At 49.2% G+C, this 27,793-nt stretch overlaps 1 protein-coding gene across 1 annotated transcript in view; it reads right to left on the bottom strand.

The window, feature by feature from the left end:
- Positions 1–2,006: 2,006 nt before the first annotated feature.
- THOC3 (THO complex subunit 3) overlaps positions 2,007–27,793 on the bottom strand; it is a 111,485-nt gene continuing 85,698 nt past the window's right edge. Inside the window, exon 6 of the mRNA XM_078652826.1 lies at positions 2,007–5,276. Coding sequence (XP_078508952.1) covers positions 5,113–5,276 — 164 coding nt within the window. The 3' untranslated portion in view covers positions 2,007–5,112. The remainder of the gene's footprint in view (positions 5,277–27,793) is intronic.

Below are 27,793 nucleotides of genomic sequence, written 5' to 3'. Positions count from 1 at the left end.
CAGAGCACTAGTCGTTCCATAGAAGGTCTGTTCTGCTTCTGTGGTAAGTTAGGTCAAAAACCTGTCACACACCTAAAAACCTTGTATAGATCCAAATGTCTGCCTGTGGCCACCTACGGGGCAGGTGTTTGGGGGATTGAAAGCCCTGCCTCGATACAAGTCATGGAGAACAATTTCATAAAGCGTGTACTAGCAATTCCATCAGGCTCACCAAATAAATTTGCTCATGAGGAAAAAGGATTGAGTTATGTGAGTGATATCATTCGTCTTTCACCCTTATTATTATGGGGCAAAATATGGTTATCTGAGGATCTTCAGTTCTCTAGAGATATTCTCCAGGACTGTTTAAACCTGGAAAATGGGAAGCAGATCCCTTGGATATCATATGTTAATGAAATGCTTCATAAAATAGGCTTGGGTGATGTCTATGATAATCCTGGAAAAATCCAGGGAGACATTAAAACCGTTATCAAAACAAGTTATTGGAAATCCTCACACGCACATTCCCTGGTTAGACCATTTGGATATATGGTTAAATTACACCACCAGTTTTATTTAACTTTTACAACTCATGTGCAATGGCGGTTTTATCTCACAAGGTTTAGGCTAAACATTCTGCATTTTCTTTTTGCCTTTCCTAAACAAGGGGGTTGGTGTGAGAGGCTGCCCCCTTGTCCTTGTAATAACAAAGTTAGTCAAAGCACTATACATGTTGTCCTCTTTTGCTCCTTATATAAGGATCCGAGAACTAGGTTTATTAAGCCCATTTTGAAGGGGAAGCAACCATGTAACTACAAAGAAGGCTATGACTACTTGTTATCATTGTCATCTTCTGGAGTGTGTTGCGCCATGTTAAATTTTATACGAGTGTCTCTCCTGATTAGGAAACGGTATGGTTAATTGGCCTTAGACCTGTTCTTTCTTTTAGTATAAATACTCTATGAAATAACGCTTGCTGACTTAAAGTGATCGGTACGGGTCCTATCGTCTGTATGTTCTGCCATGTTAAACTACTTGTGAATAGGTTATACATTTTTTGATTTTAGATTGCTTTCTTTTAAAAATATTTGTAAATCATGTTTTGTAAAATGTTTACTTTTATGATTCTTTTCTGAATCGAATAAAGTTTTTGAACCGAACCGACTCATACATTTCAAGTTTTTACACCACCTCTACTACACCCCAACACATCTTTTCAACATAGGGCTAATTGCTGATGCTCGATGTTTGCGATGCGCCTCTTCACAAGCCACCTTCCTGCACTTAGCGTGGGGCTGTCCCGGTGTGGCTGAGTTCTAAGAGGGGGTATTTTCTATTATATGTAATCTCACTGGTCACGCTTTACCTTCCACCCCTCTGGTGGCTCTCCAAGGATAAGTTATATATGCCCCTGCAAGCTACCTCCTCCTTATTTCAATGCTTCTCCTCTTGTCTAAGCGCAGAGTGGCTATCCATTGGGCCCGACAACCTGCCCCCACTGTGCCCGTTTGGCTGCGAGGCACAGCGTGTACTGCCAGGTGCAATTGACCGATTTCGGGAATAGGATGCCACTGCAATCTCACCCCAAGGATATTTGGTAACTGTTTCTTGCATACATGTGTTGCAGGAACTCACCTGCAACATCGCCACAAGGACCTGCACCGGAGATCAGCCCACTGACCTCGGCCTCATCATGCTCCCCCACTCACACAATATAAGGTCTCAGAAATTTCACTCTAACAGCTGGGATGTGTTACCCTGCTCCCTTACCACTGCTTCTGTGTCTCTGGCTGAGAGATGCCAGCGCACTACTGAGGTCCTCGGCCTACATTGTTGATATTGGTTGCTTGGAGACACATGTGAAGGAGGAACTGTCTTGATACTGTTTAAAGCTATACACCATTAAGGCACTGTGCTTATTCCATTACATCCCTTCCCACCCTCACCTTCCTCACCCTCCCACATTCCATGTTCTACGGTTGTGACACTGGTCATGTGTATTGCACTATAATTACCAATAAAAATCATTTAAATAATTGACTGATTTTATTTCACTTTCTATTAGATTTTAATCAGTGACTTTCGGTTATATAGAATTGTCTATTTTAAACAGTAAAACAAGCATTAGATAGTTTAATCCGACATCTTTTTGTATCACGTTTTTATTACATCATGGTAAGATTCTGTCATTTCACAGCTTTTAGTCTCAGAAGGGTTTAGGATACATGAGATTTTAAACAAATTTTGCTCAAGATAAACTAAAAGTACCCCAGTACAGATGAAAGTATGTCTGTCAAATTATCCGTCTGTCACAGTATTACCTCAGGTATTGAGGAATGTATGTTTTAAATTATTTGAAGGTTTTAATTAACTATCAAATAAAGACTTTACTATTGGGTAGATTGATTTGAAGGCAACAAGGAGTTAGCAAAGGAAACATGATTATGGAAGGTCAAAGAGAACGGGTTCTAGTTCATCCTGGCCAAAACATGGGAGATGCCTTTAACCTCTCCACCTTTTGCCTAGACACCAGCCTGGATGCCCTGGGAGGACAAATTAAACTGAGTGTGGAGAGACAAGACTGGGAGAACACTGCAGGTCATGGGATCGAGCACTGGCTTCCTATAGGAAGGCAAGGAGACAATGCAGAGGGGAGAATCACTAGCCAAACAAGGAGTGTTTGAGAAGTGTTTGTACTCTCAACATGGAATCATCCTGGACTCCGAACTCGAAACGGACAGCCAGATCAACGCCATCACCTCCTCCTGCTACCACACCCTCTGCCTCCTTCGTAAGACCTTCAAGTGGATCCCCCCGATCACAGGAAAACTGTCAAACTCACCCTCCCTCATCAGTAGCAGACTGGATAACGGCAACACACTATGCCGGGATCAACCAAAATCTCACCTGCAAACTCCAGAACGTCCAGAACACCGCCGCCAGACTGGTCCTCAACCTACCGCACCACAGCCACATCAGCCAATACCTACGGACCCTACACTGGCTCCCTGTCGAGAAGAGAATCACCTTCAAGCTTTTCACCCACGCACACAAGGCACTCCATAACACTGGACCCGCCAACCTGGAGCACCGACTCCGGCTTCACGCTGCCCAGCACTCTCTCCGCTCGGCACAGCTCTCCCTCGCAACGGTTCCTCGGGTCAAGAAAAAAAGAACAGAAGGGAGCTCCTCCTCCCTCCTCGCGGCCAAGGCATGGAACTCCCTACCTCTCCACTAACGACAGACTGCATCGCTCCCCAAGTTCCTAAAAGACTTCAAGACCTGGCTCTTCGATGGAACTCAGTGACCCTCCAGGATCAGCGGTCCCCCGCCCACTTTCCCTCAGCACGTTGAGAGACGTTCTGGGTGAGTAGCTTGCGCTTTATAAACCCCAATGATTGATTGATTGACATGGCCTAAATGAAACTAGCCCAAGATGGTGGCAAAGATGTGTTTTGGAGCCATAAAGCCACTCGCCATAAAGGGCTCTCGTTAAAATAACATTCAATCATGTCCTTGAACAAAGATACATTAATCAGAACACAAATTTAACAATTAAGGAACATACTAAATTACAGACTATCAGAAGTGGAAGGAGGTAAAGAATCTACAACTACATTTGTGGCAGTGCTTATGAATGAATATGGCGTGCAGTCAGATTTCGCCCACTGCTAGCATCACCACAGGTCTTTCTCTAGGCACCGGACACCAGTCACAGCTGCCTGAATGGTCTCGGCCCAGGGTGGACTAGGTAAGAGAATGTCTGTGGGTCAAGTGACATACTGTTAGTGTCACTTGGTAGTAGGGGAAGGAGCTAGGGGTCAGGATGGGAAAGGGAGGGAAGAAGCATAGGTTCAATGTGAAGGGGTCAGGCACAGGCAGGCACCCAATATTTGCCAGATTGCACCAGCTAAACATGGTGACAAAGATGCAGGGTGGAGCCCAAAGCTCATGAGTGACAAACAGCCAAACATTCCAACAACAAACAATCAGGTTCTTTACTTAAGATACAGTATACAAAACACAAATCCAACAATTAGAGAACAGGCAATATCACAGATTTCTTTGCTGAGAGGGTAAACGGGTGATGGCTGCCTGAAGTGAACAGCTATGAAGAACTTGTGTTACACCTCCTATCAGATGCACCTGGCCCACAGCTGGGATAAGGTTAAGGCACAGCACAGAGACAAATGTCTCCTCTGTACTGATTTTGGCTTGTAGATCTATAATTTTCAGGATCAATTCAGTAACTAGAGGAAATTATGTTTCACAGATCTAACTTCTAAGTAACTCAGTTTCGTATGAAGCTTGTAAAGTACAGAAGGAGGGTAAGGTTATAACACAGAAAGGAAAGGCTTTTGGAAGGATAACCTAGAAGGTTTGCTTTTATTTTTTTTCTAAGGAACTCACAGGAGATCTCCGAATACAACTGATTTCTAATATCTGGAAGAGCAAAACCTCTCAACATCAAGAGAACAGCCTGTACAAGAGAACATCCAGCAACAGCACAGACATCACTAGCAGTTCACAGATAATGATTTATTCTTATCAAAAGTGAATACAAAAATCATACAAACCCACCTGCAAGATTCCCTGCTTTAGTCATACTTTACAACAAGAGACTAGTCTACCCTTCTAAAAAAACACTGATGTGTTCTGAAAGCAGAATACTGAACATAATCCGTGCCTGCTTGCAGTTCACGCCTGAATTGAAGGGCTGGAATGAAGTGTCCCCTCCACGCCTAATGTCAGTCGTCTGCTGCTTCCTAGTTTAAGACTGGGAATTTGTTAAACTAGGCGTTCTCGAGTCCATGTCTAGATACATCCAGCAATTACCACAACTGATCACTGTGGGTCTTCATAACAAAAAAGTCCAATTGGGGTGACAGTCAAATACAAAATACCCCAAGTTCCCAGCTTACACAGTTTTTCTTTCGAAGTGGGGTTCAAAGTGTTCAGCAAAATCCCCTGGAGAAACTCCGACCAACACATATCAAAATGTGCCCGGAAAATCATCCCATGATCTCGCCTCCTTGTAAGCATTTCTAATGCTGCAAGCCTTCGTGCTTTCACAGGTCCTGGGCTCTTCGCCTGCTGAATCTGAGGGACGCACGCAGAGTCTGTCATTGTCTCTTAGGAGTCATTCGGAAGCCCAAACAACTTGACGGTGCCAGCTTCCCGATTGCTATCATATTTGCCATCCTTGTCATCGCATGCGAATGCTAAAAGGGGGCGTTTAGGGTGCCAAGCCACCGTGAAAGTGGGCGATTCACACTGTACCTCACAGAGCTTCTCACCTGTATCAATTAAAAAGAAAACACTCATGAAGGCAAAAACAACCAGCATCCAAGGGAAGGACAAGTATCAGGCAGATAAAGGACTTAAAGTACATTTACTGTTATGAACAAAAGAAACGTGTTAATTACAGGTAACTAACTACATTCTCCAGTGTACCTTTCTTTCACAGTTTAATTGTGATTTCCAATAGTAATAAATAACATAGGTATGTAACAAAGGCTTTAAAATGGTGTCCGTTTACTACCACATGAAACTAACTAAAAACAATCAATCTACAGCAAACAAGGTAAATGTGCTCTGAACTCCAGACTCCGAGGAATCTACTGCATCTCAGAATTCAAAGACTGAGTGTGAACGGAGGAGGGATAGGAGAGTCTGCCTGAAGCGGCTCAAGGTCAAAATGTATTGACTCATTGGTGAGAAGCCATAAACAAGTTCCTAAAAAACGAATGAATAACTTAGTGAGGGAAAAGGGGCTTCAGCTGATTGCCAAAAATGGAAAAGGCCAGCAGCTGAACTCTTAACAAAGTAAACCTGAATCCTAATTTGGATAATGGTATCTGGTGTGGGAGCAACAAGAATGGATGGGGACCTTACACTGAACAGGAGACACAACGCCTCTTCCACTTGACTTGATACATCGTTGTGGATCATGCTGTGGCCCGTGGGAGGAGATGTTGAAACTCCACCAAACCGGTGAGCGAAGGCATTTAGGGGCCAGGCCATCAAGCTCATGGACGCAAAATGATGCAGGAGGATCTGACCCTCACATCTGGTTAGGGGATGAGGACATGAGCTCCAACAGATGGGGGGTGCTTCACTGGGTGCCAAAACCAATATTATCTCAGTACACCAGAGTTGAGGATAATATAACATAGCACCCATTTTATCTTCCGGATGGTCCTCAAGTGAGAGGAAATGGCAGAAAACCATATTCAAATGCCCCAGAGCAACTTTTCAAAAATATGTCATAATTCACCCCTAGTTGTCCATGCCATATACGGTCACAGAACTGACATTTCCGATTGGTCTCTGTGGCAGAGAAGGAGTAGTTTCTTACCTGTAACTTCAGTTCTGTAGTAGGGGTATCTCTGTTATAGTCATAATCTTGTGAATAGTCCTGCCCATGTGTGGGGACCCCGGAGCAACCAAAATAGTCTCTTAAGTTGTCTTCTTCTGCAGTCCTGCATAGACACTTAGGAGAAAATCAAAGACAAATAATGCAGCCTAAAACTATAAGGCTACATCGGCCAGCACTTCATCTCGAAGTGAAAAAGATGGCCAAATAATATTACATTTTACACATTTTGTAAAGTATCACACCTAGAGAAACTCCCCTTCACAAAAATCGTTTGTCATGATAGAGAGGAAGGTTTGGACAGACAAGTCCCATAGGCTGCCATTATGTGTCTGGAAAAGGGATACCGTGCCTTTAAGGAACTCTCCAGAGACCCTCGGTATCCCAGGATGCACAGCCAAAGGCCTTTAACTTTCCGTTCTTTTTGAAGGTGTATAAAGCCAGGCCTGTAGCATTCAGTACATTATCGTTTCCTCCACCGGGGAGGAGGGCGGGCGCTTATGACTATAACAGAGATACCCCGACAACAGAACTTGAGTTACAGGTAAGAAACTACTCCTTCTGTAGTAGGGGATCTCTGTGTATAGTCAATCTTGTGAATAGAATGGCAAGCCCATCCCAACAAACCAAACCAGCGGTGGAGGAAACAGACAAAACCACTACTGTGCAAACAGATTTCTCAACGAAGCCTGCCCAACCTGAGCATCTGCCCTGGCATCAGAGTCCAGGCAGTAGTGTTTGGCAAAGGTATGGACCGACTTCCAAGTGGCAGCCCTGCAGATATCTGCAATGGGAACATTACGTAGCAAAGCTGCTGTAGCCGCTTTGCCCCTGGAGGAATGAGCCTTAGGCTTACCCCCTAAGGTCTTGTTAGCCTTTTGGTAACATAGCTGGATGCAGGACACAATCCACCTAGAGATGGACTGCTTTGAGGTGGCAAGACCAGTCTTGACCGAACCGTAATTGACAAACAATTGGTCTGACCTACGAATGTCCTTGGTCTTATCCAAGTAGAACTTCAACACCCTTCTTACATCCAGGGAATGAAGAGACCTCTATGCCGGAGAAGAAGGATGTTGGAAAAACGTAGGTAAAGTGACCGTCTGATTAACATGAAAATCAGAAATGACTTTAGGAAGGAACTTAGGGTGAGTCCTTATGACAACCTTGGAAGCATGAAAAACAGTATACGGCTCTTGGCAACGCAAAGCCTGGATTTCACTCACCCTGTGGGCCGATGTTAAAGCCACAAGGAAGGCCGCCTTCCAAGATAAATGCTGTAGCGAAGCCTTATGAATAGGCTCAAAAGGCTCCTTCATCAACCTGGACAGCACCACATTCAGTTCCCATGTAGGCGAAGGACGCCAAACAGGGGTAAATACCTTCTTCAATCATTCTAAAAAATCTTTTATGACCGGAATCTGGAAAAAGGATGTTTGTGAAGGGCATTTCCTATACGCAGTTAATGCTGCGAGGTGGACCTTAATAGAATGAAAATGAAGGCCAGATTGAGTCAAATGCAAGAGGTATGGAAAGATGACATCTTCATTGCAGGAGGTAGGATCAGCGTTCTTGGATGTGCACCAGGTGCAGAACCTTTTCCACTTGTAGGCATAGGAAGTCCTTGTGGGTGGTCTTTTAGCCTCCTTAAGTATTTCCATGCAGTTGTCAGGCAAATTCAAGTGTCCATATTGTACTATCTCAGGAGCCATGCTGCCAAACTCAACGATGAGAGGTTGGGGTGCACCATCTGTCCCCCGAACTTCGTTAGAAGGTCCGGCCGACATGGAAGCCGCAGGTGCGGTTGGAGAGACCGGTGGAGCAGGTCTGTGAACCACCACTGTCGAGGCCACTCCGGAGCAATGAGGATCATTCGCGCTCTGGATTGATACAGCTTGATGAGTACTGCCGGAATAAGGGGATGGGTGGAAAAGCATACAGAAAGCTGTTCGACCAGCTGATCCATAGCGCATTTCCCAGAGTCCCGGGTTGGTAAAACCTGGAGGCGAAGTCTCGGCATTTTCTGTTTTCGGGGGTGGTGAACAGATCTATTTCCGGAGTGCCCCATCTTTCGAAGATGTTTCCTAGCACATCGTCATTTAGAACCCACTCGTGGTTTTCCTGGACGAGCCTGCTGAGTGCGTCTGCCTGAGCATTCTGCACACCTGGTAGATGGGTAGCCGTTATCGTCAGTGCTCTGGCCAGTGCCAGATCACCTGTGCCTCCTAGGACAGTGTGCGCGATCTCGCGCGCCCCTGCTTGTTGAGGTAATACATTGTGGTCGAATTGTCAGTCTGTACAAGCAAGGAGTTGGTCCGGAAGGACGGATGAAAGGCCTTCAGCGCCAAATGAACAGCTCTGAATTCCAGAAAATTGATGTGGTACGTGGATTCCGCCTGGAACCACGTTCCTTGAATCTGTAGATGGTCCGAATGCGCTCCCCAGCCGTGGAGAGAAGCATCCGTGACAATAGTCTGTATGGGAATGTCCTTGTGAAACGGAACTCCCTTGAGGAGGTTCTCGGCTGATCACCACCATCTCAATGACTGTTGAGCGTGCAGAGACAGTTGGATCTTGTCATCCCAGCTCCCTCGTTTTTGGTCCCATTGATCCTCCAGACATTCCTGCAGCGGTCTCATGTGGAGGCGTGCATGTGGTGTGAGGAAGATGCAAGAAGCCATCGGCCCCAGAAGAGAAGACACCGTCCTCACGGTCGTTGATGGAACGGACATGAGAGCCTGAGCCTTCTGAAGGATCGATAAGCGACGCTCCTCTGAAGGAGACATGCTTGCTCTGAGAGTATTGATGGAGGCTCCCAAGTACTGCAGGCACTGAACAGGAGTCGGAACGGACCTGGACATGTTGATGTGCAAACTCAGCTGATTCAACAGAACGGCCGTCCTGTTGAAATGCAATTGCGCTTCCTGGAAGGTGGAGGCTTTGATCAACCAGTCGTGATTGGTGCCGACCATGAAGCACAGGAACTTCCGGTGTTTCCGTGCAATGGGCACATGGAAGTACGCATCCTGCCGATCTATTACGCAAAGCCAGTCTCCTCGGTGCAGCGGAGGATAAATCTGGTGCAAGGACAGCATGCTAAATTTCTCCCTGTGAATCCATTTGTTTGCTTGTCTCAAATCCAGAATGGGCCTGAACTAGTTTTTTGTCCTTTTTGTGTACCAAAAAGAACCTTGAGTATAGACCTTTCCCCTTTGAGACAGAGGGATGTCTTCTATCGCCCTTTTTCCTAAGAGGGTATCGGCCTCTGCTTGAAGTCCGCGCAGCTGGTATTGCGAACGAACCGGTGGAATAGCTGGAGGAGGGGTGACAAAGCGAAGACTGTATCCATTGCAAACAATATTCAGCACCCACTTGTCCTGAGTAATTTTTCTCCATCCTGCCAAGTAATTCTGTATGCTTCCCCCCCACCAGAGCGAGTAACGGACGAGGGGGAAGTAACTCCTCAGGGCTTAGACCCGGCCGGGCCCTTATTCGCAGAGGAGGCCTGCTGGCCGCCTCTGCCCCTTTGACGTTTCTGGAACGGCTGGCGCTGGTATTGCTGTTGTTGCTGCTCCTTTTGGACAGCCTGGCGACCTTGCCCTCGCTGATATCTCTGGGAAGAGTAACGTCTCTGGAAGGGGCGGAAGGACTTACGCTGTTCCTTCGGTTTCTTAAAACCGACAGCTTTTAGCGTTTCCACTTCCGCCTTCATGCGGGCCATCTCCTCGTCCGCCTGAGTCCCAAAGAGGGTAGATCCAGAAAAAGGCAAGTTAGCAATCCGCTGCTGCGCTTCTGGTTTAAGCGATGTCAGGCGCAACCAGGAGTGGCGTCTTAAGTTTATGCCATGGCAGTACCCATGAGCAGCCAGGAGAGCGGCGTCTGCCGCCGCACTGATGACCTGATTCGAGACCATCATGCCTTCATTCAATATCTCCTGGAAGGCTTCTCTCCTGTCGTTCGGAAGGAGCTCAATGAACTGCTGCAGGGACTCCCACAAGGAACGGTCATACCGACCCAAGAGCGCTGATGAACTCGCCGCTTTCATCGAGGTGGCAGCTGTACTGCAGACTTTCCTTCCTGCCGAATCCATGTGACGGCTCTCCTTGTCGGGAGGGACCGTAGACGGAGGGGCAGTAGAGTGCTGCTTCTTGGCCGCTGTCACAATGACAGAATCCGGGACAGGATCTGTTCTTAAGAATGCTGGATCAGAGTCCGGGGGTCTATATTTCTTCTAAAGTTGAGACGGCGCCTACTTCACCGAGGCCAGCGTCAGAAACCGCTCCATGGCCGGTTCCTCCAGTCCTGGCACCAAAGGCAGCAAAGGGTGAGAGAGGTGCCTGCGCTGTAACATTTTAAAAAATCACAGAAGTAGAAGGGGTGGGCACAGTTAATGTGATCCCCAACTTCGCTGCCCCCCGCAGCAGCACATCCTGGAAAGTCACAATGTCATCCATTGGCGACACTCTCGTAGAAGGAGAGTCCGACAGAGTGGGGTAGTATCTCTTGTCACTGGATGAGTCTGTGTACCTGGACCGTGACCTTTCCCTCCGCCGACGATGACATGACCTCGTCGACGATCTACGCTGACTGTGAGAGCGATGCCTCCCTCTGGATCTTGACTTTGGCTTTCTGGGCCATGCAAGAATCACCTGCCCAGGAGGATGCGGAAACGGAAGAGGCTGAGCCGGAACCAAAGGTTTCGGTTGTGGACGCTGAGGCGGTGGTGAAGGAGGAGGAGGTGGTGGAGGTGGTGGTGGAGGAGGAGGAGGAGGAAGAGGAGGAGGAGGAGGACGAGGAGGAGGAGGCGTAGGCATTCTGGGCCTTGAAGGCAAGTAGGTCCTGGAATAATCAGAGTCCGGTGACATAAGAACTCTCCTCTTCTTACGAGCAGGCCTCGGGGAGGAAGCTCTGGAGGCAAAACTCTCTGAGCGCGAGCGCAGCCGTGACCGGGGACTCGCCGATGATGATGACGATGAGACGCTGACCAAAGAGGCACTAGACACAGTTCTGGGCCTCAACTTCCTCTTCGACATCGACTTTTCCCTCCTCAACGTCACCCCTTCTCTTCTCGACGTCGATCTTCCTGACGTCGGCGAACTCCCAGACGTCGAGTGTCTTCGCCTCAACGTCGTTCTTTCTCTCCTCGACGTCTATCTTCGTGTCGCCGTTGAATGCGAACGGCAGTGTTGCCTCGACGGCGAGCGCCTGCCTCTTCGGGCCTCATCACGACGTCGATGGTGTGTCGACGCCGGTGAAGTCCTCGACGTCTACCTCGTCCGAGGTCTCGACGTCCTACCCCTCGACGCCGAACATAGACGTCGCTTCGACCCAGAGCCCTGGGTCGACGGGGAGCAGATGGTAGTCATACCTCTCGATGCCAAAGCCATCGACGTCGACCGGGTCCGGTGCCTTTTCTGGGCCTTTTCCTGACTGGGGAGCCCCCCAGAGGCCGAAGCATGGGCAAAGGAAGATAACAGAGTCCCTCCCGAATCTTCTCCGTCACGCAGGGTCCTCCTGGAGAAAGAGTGACAGATATCACAGGAGTCAGGGACGTGGGTAGAAGGGAGACAGAGTATGCACACTCTGTGGGGGTCATATTTAGCCTTCTTCCTACCACACTCAGGGCACTTGTCGAATAAAGCTGGCATTTAGACAGAAAAGAGGTGGCAAAACTGGTCAAAAAAGACAGCAACTGGAAGAGGAAGACCCCAGACGTTGAGTGAAACACTCAAAACACTGGAAAAGCTCCAAAAATTGAGGATATACCAAAAAAGGTAGAGCTCAATGCTCCAGGGTCCTGCAAGCAGGAGCCGGAAAAAAGAACTGAAAGTAAAAGGCCTTTGGCTGTGCATCCTGGGATACCGAGGGTCTCTGGAGAGTTCCTTAAAGGCACGATATCCCTTTTCGAGACACATAATGGCAGCCTATGGGGCTTGTCTGTCCAACTCTTCCTCTCTATCATGACAAAGGATTTTTGTGAAGGGGAGTTTCTCTAGGTGTGAAACTTTACAAAATGTGTGAAATTTTATATTATTTGGCTATCTTTTTCACTTCGAGATGAAGTGCTGATTTTCTCTTAAGTGTCTATACAGGACTGCAGTAGAAGACAACTTAAGAGACTATTTCGATTGCTCCGGAGTCCCCGCACATGGGCGGGACTATTCACAAGATTATGACTATACACAAAGATCCCCTGCTACAGAACCAGATGTGTATTGCTCCAGCAGAGCAACACTTTGTTCAGTATTGCCTGGTCCAGTTCCCGCTTCCGATAGTCTCCTCTCAATCTGCTCAGCTTATCGGCCAAAATGTTTCTTTCAAGGTGTGGCCTGTACCAGATCCAAGAAAGCAAATATCTATCCTGGTCTCCTGGTAGTCGCTCATGTCTGTCGAGCCAGCAGTAAGTATAAGAGGGATGAGCAATGATCTCCCCACAAGCAATTTGAAACCTGGAACTGAGAGGGAAATCACCTTTTGGATTAATACCTTCAAATAAAATCTTATGAGTTATTCTTCCAATGGGAAGGTTTTTCCTGCCCTTGCGCCTCTGACCCCCCACCAAGAACAGGATGTGAGCAGACAGGATGAGGCAGGGCTTCTCATCATTAAGGCTCAACACCAGGCATTTTGAGAAAATGATTGTTCAGAAGAACAAGTTACTTACCTTCGGTAACGCTTTTTCTGGTAGATACGGTATCTGCCTGTTGATTCCTCACCTTGTGAATATCCCCCTTGCGCCAGCAACGATCGGAAAATTCTTTGTAGCACGCCGGCGTGGACGACGTCATAGGAGCACGGCATCGCGCGCGACTCCGTCTGACGTCACCGACTCCTTATAAGACCCACGTCGGCGTGATGGCGTCAGTTCCGCCCTTTTTTCCGTGCCTTCGAGGCACCCGGACGGACCAATGACAGTAAATATACATATATACAGTGTACACAGTACATACAAATCAAAACCGCACACATAGTGCGAAGCAAAGTTATCAAGAACCAGAAATATAAATACATAAATCCCAGGTATAGTAGAGCGGACAACGGGGAGGCGGGTGGGTCAGTGAGGAATCCACAGGCAGATACCGTATCTACCAGAAAAAGCGTTACCGAAGGTAAGTAACTTGTTCTTCTGATAGATACATCTGCCTTGTGGATTCCTCACCTTGTGAATAGAGTCCCACAGCAGTCCCCACTCCCGGAGGAGGGTGTCCACTCTGCTATACCAGGAAATCTTGAAGGACAGAGCGCGCGAAGTGGCCGTCCCTCCTCACCTCGGTATCCAAGCAGTAGTGCTTCGCGAAAGTGTGGAGGGAGGCCCAAGTCGCGGCTCTGCAAATGTCCTCAACAGGAACACCTCGAGACAAAGCAGATGTTGCAGACTTTGCTCTAGTTGAATGAGCTCTAATACCCTCAGGAGGGTCCTTACCCGCCAGAGAGTAGCAAATCTTGATGCACAGGATTATCCACCTGGAAAGTGTGCGCTTGTGCACCGCTCTGCCCTTCTTGCAGCCAGCAAAACCCACGAAGAGCTGATCGTCAATACGATAGTCTCTAGTCCTATCAAAGTAGAAACTAACTGCTCTCTTTGGGTCCAAGCGATGAAGCCTCTCCTCCTCCCTGGAAGGGTGTGGGGGAGGATAGAAGGTAGGAAGGGTAATGGATTGTCCTAGGTGGAAGGGAGTTACCACCTTAGGAAGAAAAGCAGCCCTGGTCCTGAGAACCATTCTTTCAGCATGAATGGATAAGAATGGGGGCCTGGAACTAAGAGCTTGAAGCTCACTCACCCTCCTTGCCGAGGTGATTGCAACCAAGAAGACCGTTTTAAAAGAAAGAAGCCTCAAGGGACACCTGTGCAAGGGTTCGAAGGGAGAACCCATCAAATAGGTCAACACAAGATTCAAATCCCAATGAGGAACAATAAAAGGAGTAGGAGGGAACCTATTTGTGAGGCCCTTCTAAAATCTCAAAACCACAGGAGATTTGAAAAGGGAAGGCTGATCAGGCAAACAGAGAAATGCCGACAGCGCTGAAAGATAACCCTTCACTGTCACAACGGCAAGACCCTGTTGCGCCAGAGAAAGGGCAAACTGGAGAACATCAGACAAATGGGCTCTCAAAGGGTCTATAGATTTCTCTCCACACCAAGTGACAAATTTTGACCACCTATAAGAATAGATGGACTTAGTGGAGTCACGCCTGGCTGTCAAGATGACATCCACCACATCAGGCGGGAGAGAAAAAGAACTCAGGTTGCCCCGTTCAATCTCCAGGTATGAGGTGTAAGGTCTGGAGGTGGGGGTGTAGAACCTGCCCCTCCATCTGAGAGAGGAGGTCTGCCCTGTGAGGGAGACGGAGCGGCGGGTGAGAGGAGAGGTGGAGAAGGTCTGAGTACCACACCCTTCTTGGCCAATCCGGGGCGATCCATATGACTTGGGCCAGGTCTTGGCAAATTTTCCTCAGAACCCGAAGAATCAAAGGTATGGGAGGAAACGCGTAAAGGAGTTGTGAGTTCCAACTCAACTGAAACGCATCCCCCAAGGCTCCTTGCATCGGATAATGGAGACTGCAGAATGACAGGCAGTGAGCATTCTCGCGAGTGGCGAACAGGTCCACCCGAGGAGTCCCCCACATCTGAAAGATGTCGTGAACCACCTCCGGGTGAAGCCTCCACTCGTGGTCGGCAGAGAACTGCCGACTGAGAATGTCTGCACGAACGTTCTGAACCCCGGCCAGATGATTTGCCATCAGACAAATCTGATGGTCCTGAACCCAGGACCAGAGACGTAGAGCCTCTCTGCAGAGACACTGCGACCCCACTCCTCCCTGCTTGTTGATGTACCACATCGCGGTCGTGTTGTCCGTCAGGACTTGAATCGACCGACCGCGAAGGGAAGGGAGGAAGGCCTTGAGTGCCAGACGTATTGCCCGTAATTCCAGAAGGTTGATATGAAGCAACCTTTCCTCTGGAGACCAAAGACCCTTGACCTCCAGGTCCCCCAGATGAGCACCCCACCCTAGAGTGGATGCATCCGTTATTACCGTGGCCACCGATGGAGGAAGTTGAAAAGGCTTTCCTTGCGACAGATTGCCTTCCACGCTCCACCAAGACAGATCCGCTGCAGTTTCTCTGGAGATCCTCACTGACTCCCTGAGATCTCCGTTGTGCTGATACCACTGCCTGCGGAGGCACCACTGGAGTGCCCTCATGTGCCAGCGTGCATGGTTGACCAATAGAATACAAGAAGCCATCAGACCGAGCAGGCGAAGAACCTTCAGAACTGGAACGACCGCTCCATTGTAGAACAAAGGAAACATTTCCTGTATGTCGCGAATCCTTTGAGGAGGAGGGAATGCACGACATACAGTTGTGTCCAGTACAGCACCTATGAACAGGTTGCGCTGGGAGGGCACCAGGTGAGACTTGGGTACATTTATCAAAAACCCAACCTGTGTAACAACTGAGTTGTCTCTTGCAGATGATGGAGCACCTTCTCTGGCGACTCCGCTTTGATCAGCCAGTCATCCAGATACGGGAACACATGTATCCCCGACCTCCTGAGATGTGCTGCCACCACCGCCATCACCTTGGTGAAGACTCGAGGCGCAGTAGTAAGACCAAACGGAAGGACCGCAAACTGGTAATGCTGCGACCCAACCGTAAAACGGAGATACTTTCTGTGCGACTTCAAGATGGGAATATGAAAATACGCATCCTGCAAGTCGATCGACACCATCCAATCTTCTTCCAACAGCGCTTGAAGAACCTGTGCAAGAGTGAGCATCTTGAACTTTTCCTGTTTCAGGTAAAAGTTCAAGATCCTGAGATCCAGAATTGGCCGGAGCCTGCCATCCTTTTTGGGGATCAGGAAGTACCGGGAGTAGCATCCCTGACCCCTCTCCTGCTCCGGAACCACCTCTATCGCACCTTTTCGAAACAAAGCCAGGACTTCTTCCTGCAGAAGTAGATGGTCCTCCGAACAAAAACCTTGGCAAGGAGGGTAATTGGGAGGGAACTCCTGGAAAGGAAGTGCATACCCATTCTCCACAAGATTGAGAACCCAAAGATCCGATGTAATCAATTCCCAATCTTGTAGAAAATGGGTAAGCCGGCCCCCCACTGGGCCCACATGATCCAGAATGGTGGATCTAGGGCTGTTTTGCTGCTGTGGCTGGGGGCTGGGATGGAGAAGAGGAGGAAGAGGAGGAAACATTACGGCCCCGAGCTCGGGCTCTTTGTTTGCCTCTATAAGCTCTGTATAAAGTGTTCTGCTGCTGCTGTGGCTGCTGTTGGGTAGATCTATAGTTTCGAAAAGAAGATCTGGCAAATCCTCTTGAGCGTCTTGCAAAAGTGCCCCTGGTCTGAAGGCCCAAAGACTTAGCTGTTGCTCTGCTATCTTTAAAGCGTTCCAACGCAGTGTCTGCCTTCTTCCCAAACAATCCAGATCCGTCAAAAGGAAGATCCATCAGTGCAGCTTGGACATCAGTGGAAAACTCACTAGATTTAAGCCATGCGGCTCTCCTTGTTGCAACAGAAGAACCCATGATTCTTGCCACAGAATCAGTCGTGTCCAATCCACTTTGGATAACCTGTCTTGCTGCAGCTTGAGCATCAGAAATAACTTCTTGAAAGTCTTTCCTATTCTCTTCAGGTATCTTAGGCACCAATTGCTTCACAGTGTCCATAAGAGCATGGATATAACGTCCCGTTAAGCAGGTTGCATTTGTGGATTTTAAAGCCATACTGGCAGATGAAAAGACCTTCTTAGCAGCCTGATCCTGCTTTCTAGACTCCCTTTTCCGCTGGAACCTGCGGAAACGCACCAGTGACCTCTTGGAACAGGCAGCCTGCACTACCAAACTCTCCGGTAGAGGATGAGATGTTAAAAACTCTGGGTCCTCAGGAGCTGCTCTATACCTTCTAGCCACAGCTCTAGATACAGCAGGAGCAGATACAGGATTTTTCCAAATTTCTAAAATTGGCTCTTTTAAGGCATCATTAAAAGGTAGTAAAGGTTCAATCACTGAAGAAGGAGAGTGAAGGACCTCTGTAAGCAGATTAGATTTAAACTCTGCAGATGGTAGAGAAATGTTCAATAAATTTGCAGCTTTCTTTATCACCACATGATAAGGTGCCACATCTTTTGAGGGTTCATTAGAAACCGAAACAAGGTCCCATTCAGGTGACAGTTCAAGGCCACTAGCTACAGATAGGTCCTCAAAAGGGTCCTCAGAATCATGAAGCTCGCCTTCCTCAAGATTTTCTTCTCTATATCTCTCCTCATCCATCCATCTTTGGGCTTCACGCTTAGATCTCATCTTCACATTCGAAGCCGTTGGATCCGCAATCGACTCCGACGAAGCCGGAGCCGGCGTCGAACCCGACGTCGGACGAGGAAGAGATTCACGACGTCGCGAAGGGTTCGGCATCATAGTTGATGGAACTGGAGTCGAAGGAATCGGAGTCATCGATCTCGGCGTCGATGGCTTCGGTGTCGAAGGCCTCGCCGGAGTCGGATAATGCCAATGCGGCGCCGGAGCCGGCATAAAAGGCATAAAGGGCGCAGGTGCATAGGAATGAGGAACACCCAAACCATATGCCATAGGACCCATAGGACCAGTAGGAGCCCCAGAGGGATACATAGCCCTTGAATAAATTCCGAACATCGCATTCAGGAATTGCGAAGGGTCTTGACCTGGAGCCGGGAGGGCTGGGTATGAACCCCCAGGTTGCTCTTGAGGACGTGGAGTCGAAACGACGTCGACCTCTTCTTCAGGTTGGTGTACCGGAGTCATACTACCTTCTGGCATCCGAGCTCCACCCTCACCAACCTCCTCCTCCTCACCTTCATCCTCCCGACCTGAAGGATGTGATGGGTCCGGAGATGGAGCACACTTCCGCTTCGGTGAACTCGTAGAGTCCGCATGCGATGCTTCAACCTCGACATCGTGATCCTCCGAAGCCGACAAAACCACCTTCTCAATCAGTTTCACTTGTGACTTCGGCTTGGAACCCGACTCCTTCCTCGACCGATGTCGGGATTCATGGATTCTCTTCTTATGCTTCTTTCTAGAAGACCTCGAAGCATGCGTTGATGACGAATCCGATCGCGACCTCGATCGAGATCTTGACTTCGAACGACGAGTTCGCGATCTTGATTTTTTCTTTTCTTTTCCTCCTTTAAACTTAGCAACCAGAAGTTTCGCTTCTCTCTCTCTCGGAGGGCCTTCGGTGTCATCTTCTTGCAAGATTGGCAGTCCTCGACGTCGAGGTCGGAGCTCAGACACCACAAACAGCATTCATGCGGATCTGTAATGGACATTATTCTGTTACATTCTCCGCAAGTTTTAAATCCAGTCTTCTTCGAAGTCATGATGAAAACGAGAAGACAAAGACACTAGAAGTTTAGATAGTAACAAAGTTACAGTAAAAGCTACAGACGATCCCAGAAAACCGTTTAAATCCAGTTTTCTTCGACGACATTTCGAAGAATATCAAGATAGACACAATAATAGGATAATAGAAACAAAGTTACTGTAAAGCTACAGTACGATCCCAGAAAACAGTTAGCGTCGACGACGCGGAAAAAAGGGAACTGATGTCATCACGCCGGCGTGGGCCTATTGTAGGCGTCGGTGACGTCAGCGGAGTCGCGAGCGATGCCGTGCCTCTGTGAGGTCCGAGTCCACGTCGGCGCGAGGCTACAAAAAGAATTTCCGAATGTTGCTGACGCAAGGGAATATTCACAAGGTGAGGAATCCACACGGCAGATTTATCTATCAGAAATACTGCCATTTATGAATTATAGGCTTTTCCCACAAAGCCCTGGTGGTCAGCATCAATGAAATCTTAATGCCACCTGGCAGTTTCCAGAGATCTTGACTAACAAGCTCCTCTTTACCTTGCGGTCTGCTTGGCTTGTATACTGCCTAGGACTGAGATGGTAAGTAGAGCACAGTGCACCTGAGCTAGTTAGTTGGCAGTGGCTACATCCACGCCACATCGATGACTGCAGACAATGTATATTCTCCCTCATGCAGATTATCTTTCTAATCATGGCCCTGTCCTCAGTGATCAAATCCTGACAAGATCTGAGGTCTGCCCACATTTGGCAGAAATACCTCTAAATAACAAAGGTAATCATACCTTTGCTGAATGTGGCCACTGTGTTGGATGCTCGAGACATGAGACATGGGATCCCAATTGTACTGCCGCCATAGGCACAAGTCTGATTTCAGATGGCTAATGAAGAAGGTAGTAATGTTATCCAGAACCTTGCACTTTTTTTTCAGACACAAAAAACCACAGCCAGGATGGCTGCATGATTTTCTACTCTTCCAACCAAATCTGGCCTATGATGTGCACCTTGGTGGTAATAAATAAAACACTCCCCTTTGATGTGAACGGCAACTCAAATGTGCAACTACGGCAACTCAAATGTGCAACTCAACTGCTTTACATGCTCTCATAACTAACGAGTAGAACCTTGCGATATCATCCGGTGCTGAATTCGCTGTGAAGGATTAGTGAAGAGTGATATATTGAATTGGATGCAGATGCACTGTCATCTTATTCTTCCCTACCACAAGCTGGCTCAACTTCTAGCACCACTTCTTCCTCAGACTTATTGTCCTTTGTGTTATAAGTCTTGGCTTGCCACTGTACAGGTGGTAGTTGCAGAGGTTTATGAATTAGGAGCTGTAGGATGAAGAAGCTGGTGGAGGTTGTGAAGAGGCAAGGGCATTAGGGAACCTGGAGTAAAATCTTGCTTTGCCTTGATGTCCAGAAGCTTTCTCAGATGTTTTGGTCAAACTTTACTTCGAGAGGTATGTACTGGCAGGAGAACTCTAACAACTTCCTTGTCAGATATTAGAGTGAGCTTCCCCTGGCAGTTTGAGGCTCTTTAGACTGTGCAGTCAACTGAGTGATCATTGACAAGCGAATTGCCAAGAAGCGTAGACTATGTGGTGTGCAATCAGCAATGCCAGTCGGAGACCTAGGGAGCCATTAGGAGGTCTGGCGGATCGCCACCGCCCGACCGGCGGTGTTGATCCTCACAACATCTATCCCCGCACACGCCCTCCAATTACCCCCGGGGGTCGCAGCGGCGGACAGAAAGACCGTCCGCCACATCTCCGCCGGTAGGCAATCCCTCAGATTGCTTGCCGGGCGGATCTTGGGCCTAATATGGTGGCGGTGTCTGAAAGACACCGCCATCCATCTCAGGATGCCTGGCGGAGAGGGCATTTCCATGGTGGAGAGGGTATTTCCATGGCGGTAATGCTGCCTTGGAAAGGCATGCAGTCTTTTGTATTGGGGGCCCGTTGCGGGCCCCCAGGGTGTTAGGGGGGTGCACTTGGTACCCCCCTACATTTGCATGCACAAAGTGGCAGGCACCGGGCGGTGCCTGGCACGTTGTGCATGCAAGTGCCCAACATCTATCCCCGCACGCCTTCTAATTACCCCCGCCATATTACAATGGCGGGGGTCGCAGCGGCGGACGGAAAGGCCGTCCGCCGCATTTCTGCCGGCAGGCAATCCCTCCGATTGCCTACCGGGCGGATCTCGGGCCTAATATGGTGGCGGTGTTTGGAAGACCCCGCCATCCATATCAGGAAGCCTGGCGGAGAGGGCCTTTCCATGGCGGCGATGCCACAATGGAATGGCATGCGGTCTTTTGTGTTGGGGGCCCATTGCGGGCCCCCAAGGTGTTGGGGGGTGCACTTGGTACCCCCCTACATTTGCATGCACAGGTGGCAGGCACTGTGTGGTGCCTGTCACGTTGTGCATGCAAATGCACAACATGCATTTTTTACATTGCGGCGGTTGCTGTTCACAGCACCGCCTGCCGGATTGTAAAAAACGCGGGATGCGACCGCCTTGGTGTCGGTCGCATCCCGATTGGCATGGCGGGACAGCCGCACCTATTCAGGTGGTCCCCTTTACCGTTGCAGTGGCGGGCAGACTTTGTCCGCCCGCCATCGTAATGATGCCCTAAGTTACAGTTGACAAAGGTTGGGTCATGGAAGTGACTGGCAACAGGGGTGACATTAACAAGCCCTGGAGCTAATGAGTGCAGTTCTTGTGAATGCTGCAATGTAGATGAATCTGTTGCTAAAGGACAAACTACTTACCTTCAGTAACGCCTTATGTGGTAGAGACGGTATCTAGCGGCAGACTCCTCACCTTTGAATTTCCCAGGCGCCGGAAGATTTTTCTTCGAGCAATACCCCTGCGTGCCGGTAGGTGGTGTCGGTGGGCTCCGCGTGACATTGTCTGCATCGTTTGTGCATCGTTTGTGCCGGAAGTGCCATCTGCGTCAACTATATAGGCGCCACTTCAAATAGAAGGGGGTGGGCGCACACTGCCTCACACTCCAGCACTCAGTTTGCCCCGATGCATCATAATAAATTCAGGGCATGATAACACTTTCTTCAGTGTCAGGCTTTAGTTTTTCACCCTTGTTGGTACAGCCAGTGCTGTGTATCTCTATCAGGATAATTGTCCTTCTTCAGTAGAGAGCAATACTTTTTTGGGAGTGCTGGAGATGCTGCCCAAAGTCTTCCCAGGTCTCAGTACCACTCGCTAGGCGCAGGTGCATCAACCAGAGCTCGTTAGCTCAAGGGAACCTTTTCAAATAGAAGGAGGGTGGGCGTACACTGCCTCACACTCCAGCACTCAGCCGGACACCGAAGAAAGTGTTATCATGCACTGCATTTATTATGATGCATCTGGGCAAACTGAGTGCTGGAGTGTGAGGCAGTGTGCGCCCACCCCCCTTCTATATAGGTGCCACCTTAGTGCGCTGACGTCTGTTACTTTTCACGACTTTCCACGCAAGAAAAGTGGAGCCATGAAGAGTACGGACACTGGTGTGTTAAACTAGAGCCCTGAAAGGAAACAACAACAACCCTACAAACTTGTCCACAGTGCAGGGAGGATGCGTGGGTCGGTAAAGAATCTCCTTCTAGATACTCTCTCTACCAGACAAGGTTTTACCAAAGGTAAGTTACTTATCCATCCGATAGAGACATCTAGCCACAGATTCTTTACCTCAGCAATACCCAAGCAATACCGTCCCTTGAGGTGGGGCTGCGGACATGTTACAGACAATAAAGTCCTGCAGGACCGAACGGGCAAAATGACCATCCCAGCGGACCTGACGAACAAGTTACTTACCTTCGGTAACGCTTTTTCTGGTAGATACAATATCTGCCTGTGGATTCCTCACCTTGTGAATATCCCCTTGCGTCAGCAACATTCGGAAATTCTTTTCGTAGCCTCGCGCCGACGTGGACTTGGACGTCATAGAGACACGGCATCGCTCGCGACTCCGCTGGCGTCACCGACGCCTATAATAGGCCCACGCCGGCGTGATGACATCAGTTCCGCCCTTTTTTACCGGGCCTTCGAGGCACACGGACGGACCAATGACAGTAGAAATGTACAAAGCATACACAGTACACGATAGTCAAAATAACACACACAGTGTGAAGCAAATGAAAGCAAACACATTTTCTTGACCATAAAATAAATACAATACAGATATACTGGTATAGAAGAGTGGACAACGGGGAGGCGGGTGGGTCAGTGAGGAATCCACAGGCAGATATTGTATCTACCAGAAAAAGCGTTACCGAAGGTAAGTAACTTGTTCTTCTGATAGATACATCTGCCGTGTGGATTCCTCACCTTGTGAATAGAATCCCACAGCAGTCCCCACTCCTGGAGGAGGGTGTCCACTCTTCTAAACCAGGAAATCCTGAAGGACAGTGCGCGCAAAGTGGCCGTCCCTCCTCACTTCGCAATCCAAGCAGTAATGCTTCGCGAAAGTGTGGAGGGAAGACCAAGTTGCCGCCCTACAAATGTCCTCCACTGGAACACCTCTAGCCAATGCTGAGGTTGAAGATTTAGCTCTTGTAGAATGAGCCCTTATTCCCTCTGGTGGTTCCTTACCGGCCAAAGAGTAGCAGATCTTTATACAGAGGACGATCCATCTTGACAATGTTCTTTTATGGACCGCTCTTCCTCTTTTGCAGCCAGCAAAGCCAATGAAGAGCTGGTCATCCAAACGACAGTCTTTATATCTGTCCAAGTAAAAGGACACTGCCCTCTTGGGGTCCAGACGGTGTAATCTCTCCTCCTCGGAAGGGTGTGGGGAAGGATTAAAGGTAGGGAGGGTAATGGATTGACCAAGGTGGAAAGGAGTCACCACCTTTGGGAGAGAAGCAGCCCTGGTCCTAAGAACCATTCGATCAGCATGAATGGTCAAGAAAGGGGGCTTGGAACTAAGAGCTTGAAGCTCACTTACCCTCCTTGCTGAGGTTATTGCAACGAGGAAGACTGTCTTAAGAGTCAAAAGCCTCATAGGACATTTGTGAAGAGGCTCAAAGGGAGCACCCATCAAAAAGGTCAATACAAGATTTAAGTCCCACTGAGGCACAATAAAAGGAGTAGGAGGGAACTTATTTGTGAGGCCCTTTAAAAACCTTAAAACTGCAGGAGATTTAAAAAGAGATGGCTGGTCAGGCAAGCAGAGAAATGCCGACAGCGCAGAAAGATAGCCCTTAACTGTGGCAACAGCAAGCCCTTGCTGCGCCAGAGAGAGGGCAAACTGGAGAACATCAGACAAATGGGCTCTCAAAGGGTCAATAGATTTCTCCCCACACCAAGTGACAAATTTTGACCATCTATATGAATAGACGGTCTTAGTGGAGTCACGCCTGGCTGACAAGATGACATCCACCACGTCAGGCGGGAGAGAAAAGGATTTCAGGTTGCCCCGTTCAATCTGCAGGCATGAAGGTGTAATTTCTGGAGGTGGGGGTGTAGAACCTGCCCCTCCATCTAAGAGAGGAGGTCTGCCCTGAGAGGGAGACGCAGCGGCGGGTGAAAGGAGAGGTGGAGAAGATCTGTATACCACACCCTTTTTGGCCAATCCGGGGCGACCAATATGACTTGGGCCCGGTCTTGGCGAATCTTCCTCAGAACCCGAGGAATCAAAGGTATGGGAGGAAACGCGTAAAGGAGTCGTCTTTGCCAACTCAACTGAAACGCGTCCCCCAAGGCTCCCTGCATCGGAAACTGGAGGCTGCAGAATGACGGGCAGTGAGCATTCTCGCGAGTGGCGAACAGGTCCACCTGAGGAGTCCCCCACGTCCGAAAGACGTGACGAACCACCTCCGGGTGAAGCCTCCACTCGTGGTCGGCCGAGAACTGCCGACTGAGACTGTCTGCTCGCACGTTCAGAACCCCGGCCAGATGATTTGCCATCAGACAAATCTGGTGGTCCTGAACCCAGGACCAGAGGCGCAGATCCTCTCTGCAGAGACACTGCAACCCTACTCCTCCCTGCTTGTTGATATACCACATCGCGGTGGTGTTGTCTGTCAGGACTTGCACCGACAGACCGCGAAGGGAAGGGAGGAAGGCCTTGAGAGCCAGACGTATCGCCCGCAATTCCAGAAGGTTGATGTGAAACAACCTTTCTTCTGGAGACCAAAGACCCTTGATCTCCAGATCCCCCAGATGAGCACCCCACCCTAGAAAGGAGGCATCCGTGATCACTGAGGCAACCGATGGAGGCAGATGAAAGGGCTTTCCTTGAGACAGATTGCTCTACCAAGACAGATCCGCTGTAGTTTCTCTAGAGATCTTCACTGACTCCTTGAGATCTCCGTTGTGCTGATACCACTGCCTGCGGAGGCACCACTGGAGCGCCCTCATATGCCAGCGTGCATGGTTGACCAACAGAATGCATGAAGCCATCAGACCGAGCAGGCGAAGGACCTTCAGGACTGGAACGACCGCTCCATTGTAAAACAAAGGAATCATCTCCTGTATGTCGCGAATCCTTTGAGGAGGAGGCAATGCACGACACACAGTAGTGTCCAGTACCGCACCTATGAACAGGTTGCGCTGTGAGGGCACCAGGTGAGACTTGGGTACATTTATCGAAAAACCCAACCTGTGCAACAACTGAGTTGTCTCTTGCAGATGATGGAGCACCTTCTCTGGCGACTCCGCTTTGATCAGCCGGTCGTCCAGATACGGAAACACATGTATCACCGTTCTCCTGAGATGAGCTGCCATCACCTTGGTGAAGACTCGAGGCGCAGTAGTAAGACCAAACGGAAGGACCACAAACTGGTAGTGTTGTGACCCAACCGTAAAACGGAGATACTTTCTGTGCGACTTCAAGATGGGAATATGAAAATACGCATCCTGCAAGTCGATCGACACCATCCAGTCTTCTTCTAGCAGCGCTTGAAGAACCTGCGCAAGGGTGAGCATCTTGAACTTTTCCTGTTTCAGGTAAAGGTTCAAAATCCTGAGGTCCAGGATTGGCCGAAGCCTGCCATCTTTCTTGGGGATCAGGAAATACCGGGAGTAGCACCCCTGACCCCTTTCCTGCTCTGGAACCACCTCTATCGCACCTTTTCGGAACAAAGCCAGGACTTCTTCCTGCAGGAGAAGCAGGTGGTCCTCCGAACAATAACCCTGGCAAGGAGGGTAATTGGGAGGGAATTCCTGGAAAGGAAGTGCATACCCATTCTCTTCAAGATTGAGAACCCAAAGATCAGATGTTATTAATTCCCAATCTTGTAGAAAATGTGTAAGCCGACCCCCCCCACTGGGCCCACATGATCCGGAATGGCGGATCTAGGGCTGCTTTGCTGCGTTGGCTGGGGGTTGGGAAGGGGAGGAGGAAGAGGAGGAGGAAGCTTGACGCCCTCTAGGGCGGGATCTTTGCCTGCCCCTGTACGACTTGTACAGCATATTCTGCTGCTGTTGTGGCTGCTGCTGAGATGGTCTGTAAGAACGAAAGGAAGATCTTCCAAACCCCCTGAAGCGTCTTCCAGTAGTACCTCTGGACTGGAGACCCAAAGATTTTTCAGTGGCCCTACTGTCCTTAAAACGTTCCAAGGCAGCATCAGCCTTCTTGCCAAACAATCCTGAGCCATCAAAAGGCAGGTCCATCAAAACAGACTGAACGTCTGCAGAGAACTCCGATGATTTAAGCCAGGCAGCCCTCCTAGTGGCCACGGAAGAGCCCATGACCCTCGCCACCGAATCAGCAGTGTCCAGACCACTCTGAATCACCTGTCTCGCAGCTGCTTGAGTGTCCGATATCACCTCCTGAAAATCCTTTCTGTCATCCTCAGGGATTTTCGGAATCAACTGTTTGACAGAATCCATCAAGGCATGGATATACCTTCCCATCAGACACGTTGCGTTGGTTGACTTTAACGCCATACTGGCTGAGGAGAAAACCTTCTTGGCAGTTTGATCCTGCTTTCTGGATTCTTTATCCCCAGGAACCTGTGGAAAAGCACCAGCAGATCTCTTTGAGCAGGCAGTCTGCACAACCAAACTCTCAGGTAGGGGATGTGTTGATAAAAATTCAGGGTCCCCAGGTGCAACTCTGGATCTCCTCGCCACTGTTCTAGAAACGGCCGGAGCAGATAAAGGTTTCTTCCAAACCTCATAGATGGGCTCAGATAAGGCATCATTGAAGGGTAACATAGGTTCGATAACAGACGAGGGTGAATGAAGAACCTCAGTTAAAATATTTGGTTTATAATCAGCAGTGGGCAGAGTAATATTCAATAAACTCGCTGCTTTTTTTATAACGGTGTGATAAGGCACCACATCCTTCGACGGTACATTTGACACCGAAGCCAAGTCCCACTCAGGAGACAGTTCAAGTCCACTGGCCTCACCCAAGTCCTCAAAAGGATCCTCAGAATCCTGTAACTCCCCTTCTTCAGTATCTGAATATTGACATCTTTCCTCTTCCAGAAGTCTCTGGGCCTCTCTCCGAGATCTTTCCTTCACAACAGAAGCCAATGGATTCGGAATCGACTCCGACGGGGTCGGTGCCGGCGTCGAACCCGAAGTCGGGTGAGGTCTTTTTATACGAGGTCGAGCAGAATCCTGCCCCGGAGTCGTAGGTATCGGCGTCGATGGGACCGGCGTCGACGGAGTCGGCGTCGTGCGCTTCGGCGTCGACGACACCGGTGGTGTCGGAAAATGCCAATGCGGTGGTATAGCCGGCATAAAAGGCAAGAAGGGCGCAGGGGCATAAGCCTGGGGAACACCCAAGTTAAAAGCCATAGGACCCGTGGGACCAACAGGTGCACCAGACGGGAACATTGCCCTGGAATAGACACCAAACATGGCGTTCAGGAACTGAGAAGGATCCTGACCTGGAGTTGGAAAATCAGGATATGGACCTCTGGGTTGTTCCCGAGGAGGTGGAGTCGATACGACGTCGACCTCTTCATCGAGTCCAGGAACCGGGGTCGACGAACCCGCAGGCACCGGAACTTCGACTTCACCAGCCCCCTGCTCCTCACCCTCATCCTCCTGAACAGAAGGATTGGATGGAACCGGAGAATGGACCTGCTTCTGAGATTCGGGTGAATTCGGATGTGAAGCCT

This window comes from Lissotriton helveticus, chromosome 7, assembly GCF_964261635.1.
Source record: "Lissotriton helveticus chromosome 7, aLisHel1.1, whole genome shotgun sequence".
In the NCBI taxonomy this organism is placed as follows: Eukaryota; Metazoa; Chordata; class Amphibia; order Caudata; family Salamandridae; genus Lissotriton; species Lissotriton helveticus.
The sequence above is the reverse complement of the archived record's forward strand: the minus strand, read 5'-3'. Positions and strand labels throughout refer to the sequence as shown.